The sequence below is a fragment of the Penicillium rubens genome (genome assembly GCF_028828025.1).
Source record: "Penicillium rubens strain IBT 27055 chromosome Unknown utg000002l_segment0_segment0, whole genome shotgun sequence".
In the NCBI taxonomy this organism is placed as follows: domain Eukaryota; kingdom Fungi; phylum Ascomycota; class Eurotiomycetes; order Eurotiales; family Aspergillaceae; genus Penicillium; species Penicillium rubens.
In genome coordinates, this window is record NW_026890600.1 from 9,365,167 (window position 1) to 9,376,203 (window position 11,037).

Sequence of the window (11,037 nt, forward strand, 5' to 3'; positions counted from 1 at the left end):
CATACCTTTGTAGTTTTTGTATATACTATAGCGATGTCTTTTAAGAATCAGCAAGAATAGGGATTGTCAAGTGTTCTGGGGTATATCAAAGTGTTTCATTGCTTCGTATATATGCATACATGAGCCAAACCTGGCAGGTATCTTGACAGACATGCAAAATCTGGCAGCGAAGAGTAGCTAACTCCAAAGTAGGAGCAATATCAAAGGCTCGCGGTGGACGGTTCTCTTGAAGACCGCACTTCCACCCGCATCTGTCAGGTATCCAATATCATTTCCCGTAAAGCATCTCATCAAGTAGGCCAATATCAATGTGCATAGCGAGTTGCGGCAATCATTTCTCATCGAAATAGCTCGCGCTCGCATTCCGGCTAGAGCTTACTCTGGTATGGCCTGGTGCTGGTGAGGTGGGACGGGAGGACGACATGCCGTCAGAGAGGAAAGGTGAAGTTGGAAGTTTGATAGAAAAGTCGTTGGGAGGCGCCACGGGGGAACCCTCGGGACCTGCGGGGTCCTTTTCGTAGGCGTCGATGCGGATTGGAGGTGGACGCGAGGCACCCATTGCAGGGTTGAAGGTGGGGTTTCCATAGTAGTGGGTTGCTATCAGGACTGCAGCCGAGCCCAGGAAAAACTGTAATATGCCAGTTAGTCTTGTTCATAATGTTCGTGTGGAGAACAGCAATCTAGAGCAGAGGTTAGGAAGTGTTTTCAAGGCAAGGGACGTACGCTTGAAGTGACCTCAAAGTCAAACAGCCAGATGCTTCCAACAATGCTCAAAAGTATGTTGGCAGTTGTGGCCAAACTCCTTGCATCCTTCTGCGCGTGGCTGACGTAGAATGCAGAAACGATACCACCCAAGGCTTGAATGATGATGGTAGACCACACCGCCCAATTGTAGCCCTGGAAGAAGCCATCTTCAGCAATTCTTTCACCATCCCGGAAGACAATTCCAATGAAAAGAGCCGGGAAAACGGAGTAGACGGCTAATTGCACGTTGCGGACCCACAACGAAATATGGTTGGAGCTGTCCTTTAAGACCTTCTCGAAATAAATACCAGCAAGTCCAGAAGCCAAGGACGCTCCGATGGTTGCAAGGAGACCAATTGCGGGGTTCAAGTGTGGGTCAGCCGTCAGGATGTCCTCTTCGATGCCTTCGTATGTTGCAGACCGCTTTTGCAGGCTGCTGCCAGCACCAGCACCTTGCTTAACAGCCTTCCACTCCTCCAAGGAGCGGGGGAAATGATGGCTAGCATGTTCATCATGTAGCATCTGCTCGGGGCTAGCGTCGGGAACTTGCACCAATGCCACGCCCACAATGAGAAGCAAAAGCAGGCCCCACTTACGGGGAGGGATGCTCCGCTTCAGGAGCATCAGACCAAAGACCGCAGTAGTAAGGAACTTCAGCTGGAATGTAACCTGGAACGATGCAGCTCGTAAGTTCGAGAGCGCAATGAACAGGAGGGAGTTGGACAAGACGTCGAGCCCGGCAGGGATAGCGAGTTTCCAGCTGTCGCCCGAGAACACGGCGCTTGTGAGGGAGAAAAAGAGGGAGGTGGCGGGCATCGAGGGTGGTGCAGTTTTTGAGACGTCGTATAGTGCCATTGTGAGGGAGATGGCCAGCTTGACCACTTCAACCAGAAAGACCGCTGTGGAAGTCAGGTAGCGTTTACCACCGGCGGGGGGCATGACTCGAGAATAATGAGCGAGCTGAGATAGTGCAGAAAGACAGATTAGCTTCAGTCTCACAAGTATTTCCACGTCGTCCAGGATGACTTACCAACACAAACGCAGTCGACTCCGCAGTCAACTAGAAAGAAACCAAGGCAAGTCAGCGAACAGTCCCCAAGGCCGCAAACGCCGTATAATGCCCAACAAGCTCATACCAGAATCCATGGTGCGATATTGGCCGCAGCTCGCAGGCCAGACGGCTGGCGTTGGGCGCGATCTCCCATAACGAAGTAGGTCGCGTGTTCCCTCTAAACAGTGGCTAACGTTTCCGCAAAAGGGGCACACAGTGCAATCCCCCGTCCGGTGAATGTGGTAAATGGACTCAGTTGAGGGAGCGACAAGAGAAGTGTGCGCGATGTACGGAGTAGAGTGAACTGTAAATCCCGATTCGCGAACCAGGGGTGGGTTATTCTGGAGATCTTCCCTTTTAGGTCCCGATAGGGTTTCCCGAGGCGATCGGAGGCGACACGGGTGGCTGGGAGAAGGAGAGGACGAGCGTCGCGCTACTCCTTTGTATGAATGAGGGTATTTCGAAGAACTTGAGAAAAAAAAGTTCTTGATAACGGAAAGGAAAGGATAGAGTGTTCAGAAAGCGATAATCCGGGGTTATAGACGAGAACCTTGGAAGGTCGGCGGTCAGAGAGTGGATCACAGAGAGGAGGTTCAAGCGCTGGAGTTGTCTCTGCGATACCTAGGTACATAGGTAAGTGCATATACGGAGTACAAATATTATCGTTTATGTACCTCGTCGGTGGGAATCCCATATCGTATTTACAATATTTACGTTTACTCAATTCTGGCCAACCCCTTAACCGTGAGAGTTGATGACGTCGAGCTGTCCAGGGCATCTCCACCAGCCCCATTCTTATTCCTCGCATGTCGTCATTCATATTGTCGATTACTATGGTTGAGGTTGATCATTCTAGACTTTTATGCCCATCTTGAAAGATACCTAAATTATGTATAGACGTCCAAAGGGTTAGTTAAAAAAGGGACACTATATGTTCAGATTTTATATGGCCAAGTATAAGGCCCATATAAGCGGCCGAATATTCCCCAGTTTTGTTTTACACAAATGCCCAATTTGCTACAGACAATTAAGAGGTCAATTACACAATTCAAGTACTCTACAGTGTCGGAAATTATTCCTATGGGAGACATATGATCCTGAAAGCCAATAGGACCCAAAGTCCCTAGGGGTCACTGTGCAATGCAACATACGACTCAAGGCTAGGCTTGCCTACCGTTGTGGGGGAACTATGTGGAGAATCGGGCAAAATCATTGAACAAGTTTGATGTATTGATGGTCATTGAGAATATTAATGACAACAGTCGTGAGCCGGAAATAATGAAATCGTGAGAAAGACACGGAAACCACCCAAGTAATACATGAAAGCAGGTATAGAAGCCCGCATGTGAACGCTAATTCAAAAAGTAATGAAAAAATAGTGAGAAGGAAAAGCAAGATGGTCGGCCATGTAGGAAAGGGACTTGGGGTCCATGTGGTTGGGTAGATAAGAGCTTGCAGCAAAGTGCTGCAAGATGCAATCAAGTCAAGGAAATGTGAGAAAGACTGTGGAGGATCGAATCAAGTAGGAATACAAAGTGAGAGAAGAGTAAAATAAGAAATGTAAGGGATGAAGTGAGAGTGTTGGGTATCAAAGGCCAGGCGATCAGTGCACAGTAGCGATATTGGCGCTTTCCTGGTTCCAATCAAAGTCGAAAGACCAGAGAGGAATACCATTGTTGCGTTTTATCTCACCGGCATCATCCAGCAGGATAGCCTCGCTGCTATCCGTGCGACGGCGGGTGTGCTGCTTCTGATCTTCGGGAATGGCAGGTGGGGGTCCCCTTGGTGGCGGCTTCGGAGAAGGGAGAGGCGAGAAACGATGAATTGGCAAAGTGGGTGTCAACGGTGAAGCACCGCTGGTGGCGGGGGAGGGCAAGCTCTCAGAATAGTCCCCACTGACACTAGAAGAGGAGACTGCAGTGCGGGGTTTCGGTTCACCATCCGAACCAGAGCTTTGGGAGGGCGTATCTTTGTATTGGGTAGCACCCTTTTCTGATCGGACGTCGAATGGCGGGAAAACATTGCTGAGACGCAGGAATGAGGTGTCGGATCCGCAGAACGAATCGCGGGATGGGCCAGAAGCTAGTGATCGTCTGTCCGCCCCAGGAGCATTGAACAAACTGGGTGTGACTTTGCCCTTCCGAATACGCATCGCCTCGAGGAGATCTTGCTCTTGGCGGGTCACCGCGATCACGCGACTCCTTCGGTTCAACTCTTTCAACTCTGCGGGGGAGCGGAGAGGCTGCTGCGGGAACTGCGCCAGGATCTCATCCGGGATAGTGGGAACTCCGCTCGAACGGGGTGTTTGCGTGGTTCGTCCACTTCTCTGAGAAGACTTGCCATTGGAATGTTGAGAAGCCTTCCGCGGGCGAGGTACTGGCACTGGCACTGGCTGGCTCTTTTCGGTTTGACGGGAACCTCGGGTACTAGTCGAGAGTGCCCGGTCAACGCGTCTTGCCGCCGTGGCGGTGGTCGCGTGGGCAGTGGAAGCCGTGTAGACCTGGGGCTCGTATTCGTCATAAGTAGCCACACTGTCTCTTCTAGACTTGCTCGCATTGCGCTTTGGCTCGGTTGGAGTGTGGTCCTCGTCACCCTCGTCCTCTGAAGAGGAGGACAGGCAAAGCATACTGGTGTTTCGCAGATCCTTGTTTTTCAAGGTACTTTTGCTGCTCTTCTTGGTCACCGAGCTCTTCTCGCTCTTTGGTTTTGACTCGGTGGTCTTCCAAGACTCCTGGGAAGTGCTCAAGCCGCGGCCGCGCTTTGGGTCTGGACATGCAGGAGGACTCAAGTACGTCTCCTTAGGTCGGGAGGGGCTGTGACCACGTCTTGAGCTCTTCCGAGATTCCTGCGGGTGAGGCTGTTCTTGCAAATGCTCTCGGCTTGTCGTATACGTGCTTGAGCGACTGAAAAGTGATCGCCGCCCTGCGTATCTATCCAGGGCTAAATCAATCTCACTCGTTCCCACTGTTCGCTCAAGTGATTGCTCCGGCCATTCGCTATTCTTGCTCTCTGCAATTGAAGGCAAATCCGAATTATCAACGCCATGCTTGGGTGGATTATTTTTGGTGACCGAAGATCGGCGAGGAGGTGGGTCGGCATGTCTCCTAGAGTTTCTTGTGCCTCCGGTCATCCTTTCAATCTTGTTGGAAGAATAATCCGGGGCAACTGTAGAGACGGGAGAAGGAGAGTTGACCATTCGGTGTGGGGAGAGAAGTGTTTGTGGTGCGGGATTCCGTGGCTTCGGGAACAAGACGGAAAGGTCAATTTTTGGAGGACGCATCTTCCGCTTGGGTTCCTTGGGTGGATCCTGGGTTTGTGTATATGTCACTTGTGGCTCGCTGCCGAGTCCGTGGCGTACTCTAGGCTGGAGTTGACTCTTGGGTGATTTGGACGATTCTTTCGAGCTGAAATAGGAGAAAAGGGTGGAGGAAGAACCGGAATGGTGGACCTTTTTCGACGGCTTGGGGACCGGCGGCGCAGCCTCCTGTGATCGGTAGTCATGGCCTAGCAGAGGCGACGAAGCCCGTACACGAAGGTTTTGATCGGGGATCAAGGTATTCTCTGAAGAGCGCGGGAACGGGACGAAACCGGAGCTCTGTTTCGGAGCATTATTTGTCTTGCCAAAGCTCGGTCGGCGTACATTTGGAGGCTCCTGCCACCCGCCATGTTCTGTAGGGAGTGATATATCGGTTCCAAAAAATCTCTGGGCTTTCGAGGTTCGCCGGTCTGCCCGTGATTGTTCCTGGGTGCTCATTGGGTCATGTTGTACTGGTTTCCGGCTTGATGTTCGAAGCGGCACATGGACCGGTGTGAGTTCTCGGTGTCCCATGGTGGGAGAGGCAGGGACAGGGTCAATTGCTCATGAAATCGTATGATGCGATGGGCCCATAGGCTCTGTACAATTTGTGGTGTGAGCGGGGTGGTTTAAGTATCCTCTCTCGCTTTCGTTTCAACTCGATCTACTCCACCGAATTAGTTCAAGTCTGCAAGTTTAAGGGAGATTGGGCCTCAATGTACCTGAAAATAGAACTGTTGTTTAAGGGTATGGGATTGGGGAAGGCAAGATAAAACCGAGCAAAATGCGTGACAAGTTGGGGTTGGAATGTTTTTTTGTATGTTCAAAATCCGAAGGAATTCCTGACCACGGGTTCACACGGGTCTTAAGGGGGAATCTCCACCGATGTCTTGAACGGACTGCTCATAGGCTGAGAAGCAGCGTTTCATTTATTTCAATTTAAATTGGAGTGGAGCACGGCATCTGATCGACAGATATTTGAAATAGTTGCACGGGAGTTCCAAGGTTACCTTACGGAGTACGGAGTACGGAATACAACATAATAGAATGTGATATCCAAGGTGATGAATCCTCTTCAGGGGTTTACCATCGGTATAGTATATAAGACATATCATGCTATAGAAACCTGCATTTGCATGACACTATTTATGATGTACTCCGTACTTTCGTACTTGTTCTAGGAGATTAAACCCCCCCCCCCCCCCCCCCTTACTGCGGAATCTGCAACCTAAAAATATAGTCTTCGCGAACCTGAAGAACGTGGTCTCCGTTTTTCTCCGTGGACACTATTGACGCCTCCGAATTCCTCACCTTGCTGTCACTATTTCGAATTATTTACTTCGCTCCACTCATTCTAGGGACTCCTCTCCACACCCTTGGATGCTTTTTCCTAATTGTGATGGCGCTATCGCCAGAATGTGGAGTCCAAGGCTAGAGAGACAATGGAGGATCCACCATTGATTGCAGTCTGCTCCCCGAGCTGGAGCCCGTCGCATCTGAAAGGCCAGATCGACAATCGATTTACCGACCCAGTGCACCGGAGCGAACGAGATCTTGTTCCAAAGGCTCCAGTATTATCGATGAAGTCCCCACTGTGCTCACAAATATCAGCCCGTGTACTCCGTACCCTCCATGACCCCTACAAATATAGTGAAGAGGCAGTGACATGTGTTTCCATGGTATCCCTCCAGGAACTGGTAATGATCGTCTCGCATGTGCGCTCGTTCCTCCACATAAACTTAACCTTTAGCATGTGGGCAGACATGAAACTGAAGATCGTTTGCGCCCGGCCTTGACACCCGTGGACTCTATGGCTGTGGATAAATCAAGCCATAATTGTACGAGTCCGTGTCGAACACGGTACGTGGAATCTGTCAAAAAACAAGTAAGACACTCTAAACTACCTTGGTAACTTTAGCCCATGTGCCGCGTCTTGGACCCACGAGGCGGGAACAAGCAGTGACATGACACTCCGGGGGCGCAATTTCACTCCGATCGAGATCCGAGATCGATTGAAGTGACGATCAACATGTACGTAATTGGCGGGTTTTCGGTCTGCTCCGATGGCGCAGGATTTGTAGATCGAAATGAACAGCAAAAAGCATTCGAATAACCGTTGGGAACAAAGCAAAAAGAAAGAGAAAAAAAGAACAATTACTTTGTACGTATTTTACCCCAAGGTCCAGCGAAATACGCTATTGGATCCAGGCTAGTGGTTTGGCAGGCGGCTAGGTGAAATGGTGCGGATAACCCCTGATGGTCGCCAATAGTCCACTCCAATAGCCAAGTCTCGTTCCAGGGTTGGGAAAGACGCTCTATTGTCGATCTATTGTCTTCTGCGTCGATCATGGAAATCCTCCACATTTCATGTCCCACTTTCCAAAGGTTGGGCTGTACGGAGTTGTTGTACATCATTTGTTCATTTGGGGACAGAAGCGCACAAAAGATGATCAGCGTATCCAGGTAGAATATTATAGAGTAGTACGAGATAGATCACGGTGATTTATATGGGAGGCCAACTATAGAAAAGCTTCCATCGCAAACCTTCTTTATTTAAACGGTCAAGCTCGCTGCATATCTACTTAGTCTAATATATGATGTGCATCAGAAGATTCAGTCTCCTGGACTGTGCTGCATTCGGAAAGACCCACTGTTCTGGAAGAAGTGGATATCCATAATTTTGGGCACGAGTATATGCGAGTATAGAGTATACTGTACTCCGTACTCCATAAACTACTGCCATTCCTCTATTTAACCTTCATCTTCTTGGCTTCCCGAGTAGAACCATCTTCAAATCCTTCCTCAACTGATTCCAGCAATCGCTTCGACACGCTGTTTGAGGTCTGCCCCTCGAAGAAATACCCATTGGCAGAAGGGTCAGAACGCACCCGCTTCCAAAGTGCAGGCTGCCAGCGAGGGTCCATGGTATTATACCACTCATCAGACTCACTCGTAAAATTATGCAAGATCGGTATCCCAGACCGGGACCAATGTGTGCGAATCATCGGCTGGGGGAGAGGAGGCGGTATGTCGTACTTCTGGGTAGTCAGAATTTATCCTTACGCAGTTGTACGGAGCCACTTACATATTTCCCGATGAGCAACATCGAGTCTACGACTTCGCTGTAGATGGTGTTGCAGGATGGGGTTGTCATATTGAGCCAGAATTTGGAGCCCCCCACCTTGTGCTCGTGTTTTACCCTCCAACGGGCTGGTTTCAGGATGCCAAGTTTCCGGAGACTATAGACTGCTGCACGAGCCTCGTCGTCGGTGCAGTCTGGATGATGTTAGATGGATGTTTCCAGGGTCTGATGGATGGCAGTCGTTCTTACTAAGTCGTTTCGCTAGTTGCCAATTCAAACTTGGAATCCCTTCCGCTGCCAGGACATAGTCGAGTGTTCTGCGCATTCGGATAAGCTTAATTAGTTCGTTCATCAGACCACTATCAAAGTCGTATCCGATCAGACAGGTGTAGCAGTAATGTATATCTGGAATTCGTGTGTCCTTTGCAGAATAATAGCCATAGCACAGGGTGTGCTGGTACTCCTTGCAATTGGCACATTGTATCTTCCAAGGGTGGTTAGATGGTGACTTATTCGATGGCTCGGTTGCGTCACTTACAGACTTGCTGGGCTTGAAGTACCAGGTGTTGCACTCGCACCGATATGGACGCCAGTTTTTATGCCCGTACTTGGTCATTCTGCCACTAGGCCCAGGCAGACTCCCGTTATCTTTGTTCTCCCCGTCTGACTTCTTAACGGCGCCGTGGCAATTCTCGACATAGTGTACCGTCCTTGCTGTGACAATGGGTTTCGAACCAGCCTCCTGTAAACGCCGTATGTATGTAAGCGTGGGGAAGTTTTCTCGAGTCTGTTGACGAGCCAGAGCGAGTTGAATGCCATCGCGGCTAACCGGAAATGTTGCATAATCATCATCCTGTGACCAATTGACAGGTACGGTAGATTTACCCGAGCGTTCAATGCGATCCAATTTTTCAAGCGAATCGGTTTCTGAATCTGAATCGTCCAAATTAACAGCGAGGGAATCAGCCACTGACTGAGCCATTTCCTGCACCCGGGACTGGTGGGATTCCAGGTCTTCTTGATTGAAGAAGATTCTGTCGTCCACTCTCTTCTCTGTCTACAGAAAATCAGCACTCGTTCAATGGTTTAGATATGCGCGGTAGTAAAGGCAAACTGACATATCGCCGTGACTTTCTGCTATCGTGCCTCCGAACTCCCGCTGCGACCGCAGCGTTGGCGTAATGAAGAGCCTTGAACTCTGCTACAGAGATCATTTCGTCTGTGTCGAATGAAAGTTTTAGGCATTATATAACATGTCAACATTGTGAAGCAGATATGAACGTATTTACCATCGGTGTCACTGGCAGTGCTTTCATCCGTGGAGAGATAAATCTCCCCAACTACGTCCAGCGGCGTTTGAGCAAGCGTGGGAATCCCGACCTCATCAGAACGAAGGACTGCATGATCATTCGTTTCTTCTGCCGAAGGAAAATGAGCCTCGCCACCGGGTGAGGTGGAAAGTAGAGAATTTACTCTCAAACCAACTCTTCTATATGTTAGTCCTGGGGCCCGATTAAAGCAAAGCAAATGTCAATACAAAAGAAGAAACAAAACGTACGTGTGAAAGCCGCTGTCAACGCTTCCAATAAAGCGCCTCGTCCTCTCCCAGTATGAAGTTCGCGGATATTCAACGGTGTCATCTTGGGAAGCAGCAAACCCAGGCACATCATAGGATCCGGGACATTCCGATATGTAGAATACATGTATTCCCAAGCTGCGCTCGTCTATTGAACTCGTGAGTAATAACACCAGGAACGGGCAACAATAGAGTCCACATACTAGGCAATGCCGGGCTTTCAGCACACATTTTCACCAACCGTCGGATCAGGGCCTTCCCTTCGAAAATCATATTGCGCATGTCCGCTCGATCTTCAAGAGGGCTGACAAAATCAATCCTGGGGTCGCTGAGTAGACGATCTGCGGGGCCGCGTTCACCTGAAGTTCCGAAGGTGAAGGTATAAGATTCCAGAATCTTGTTTGGTGATCCTTTATCTGCGATGATAGTAAACTGGACGGCATGTAGGACGCCTCTTAGTAGAGCATCAAATATGCCATTTTCCTAGAGAGGAGTATTAGCTCTGCTCAATAATCATACATCCATCGAGACACTCACTAGAATGTCGAGAAGGTGATCGGCTTCATTGCTCATGTGTCTTTCAATCACGCGTATAGGAACATATTCCGATCGGTTACGTGCAAAGTTGCCCTTGTGCTTCCCATTTACAAAATGGGAATAGTTATAGCGCTCGTGGAAACGGTTTGCTCGCAGAACCCGCTCGCCAAAGACGTCTATAGGCAATAGTCCACTGCATCCTATGTAAGAATGGGGAAAATACATTATTCAGGTCACGACTAACCGCATAAATAAAAGCGACGCGATCTATAGGCGCACATTAGATCGCAGCCGCAAAAGCACGCACCTCGTGCGGAACTTCGACTTACGGTCATGTGTAGTGTTATCTTCATTAACTCCAAGCTTTGCCCCTGTTGTACCATAAGAGTTGGTTGTGTTCATCTCGGCCGCTATGTATTCAACATAGTTGGTCCGAAGGGCTACTCACGATCACGGGAAACCGATGGATTTTATCCACTTGGATTTTGGGCTGGGATGTCCCAGACTCGGAGACTGCCTCTAAAGCTACAGTTTTCTTAGCGCGAGGCATGATTCTGGCTGTATGACTATGACAGACTGAAAACGAGGAATTGAGCCTTATAATGGGAGAAGACGATGACAGTATAGCTCTATGCGGAACGGAGACAAAGAGGTACAAAGAAAAGTTTAGAACCCTAAGTTCTAAGAATAAAATTTCTTTTGCCTCAGTCGCTCGATCTCAACAAAGGACTACTGTATATCCTGAAACATCC

At 49.3% G+C, this 11,037-nt stretch overlaps 3 protein-coding genes across 3 annotated transcripts; all 3 read right to left on the reverse strand.

The window, feature by feature from the left end:
* Nucleotides 1-331: 331 nt before the first annotated feature.
* N7525_005987 (putative UDP-galactose transporter) lies at nt 332-1,949 on the reverse strand (the record flags this gene model as incomplete). The annotated part of the gene is made up of 4 exons (XM_002564212.1): nt 332-628; nt 724-1,704; nt 1,775-1,804; nt 1,881-1,949. 4 exons carry the CDS (start codon nt 1,947-1,949, stop codon nt 332-334), a joined length of 1,377 nt encoding a protein of 458 aa, XP_002564258.1.
* Nucleotides 1,950-3,398: 1,449 nt separating this feature from the next.
* Nucleotides 3,399-5,624, reverse strand: N7525_005988 (uncharacterized protein; the record flags this gene model as incomplete). Its single annotated transcript, XM_002564210.2, has 1 exon — nt 3,399-5,624. The coding sequence occupies one exon, from the start codon at nt 5,622-5,624 to the stop codon at nt 3,399-3,401; it is 2,226 nt and encodes a 741-aa protein (XP_002564256.1).
* Nucleotides 5,625-7,837: 2,213 nt separating this feature from the next.
* On the reverse strand, nt 7,838-10,835 carry N7525_005989 (uncharacterized protein; the record flags this gene model as incomplete). The annotated part of the gene is made up of 11 exons (XM_061213574.1): nt 7,838-8,128; nt 8,176-8,366; nt 8,422-9,229; nt 9,291-9,391; nt 9,462-9,658; nt 9,731-9,896; nt 9,952-10,231; nt 10,286-10,478; nt 10,530-10,552; nt 10,615-10,656; nt 10,734-10,835. 11 exons carry the CDS (start codon nt 10,833-10,835, stop codon nt 7,838-7,840), a joined length of 2,394 nt encoding a protein of 797 aa, XP_061070595.1.
* Between the last annotated feature and the right edge of the window lie 202 nt (nt 10,836-11,037).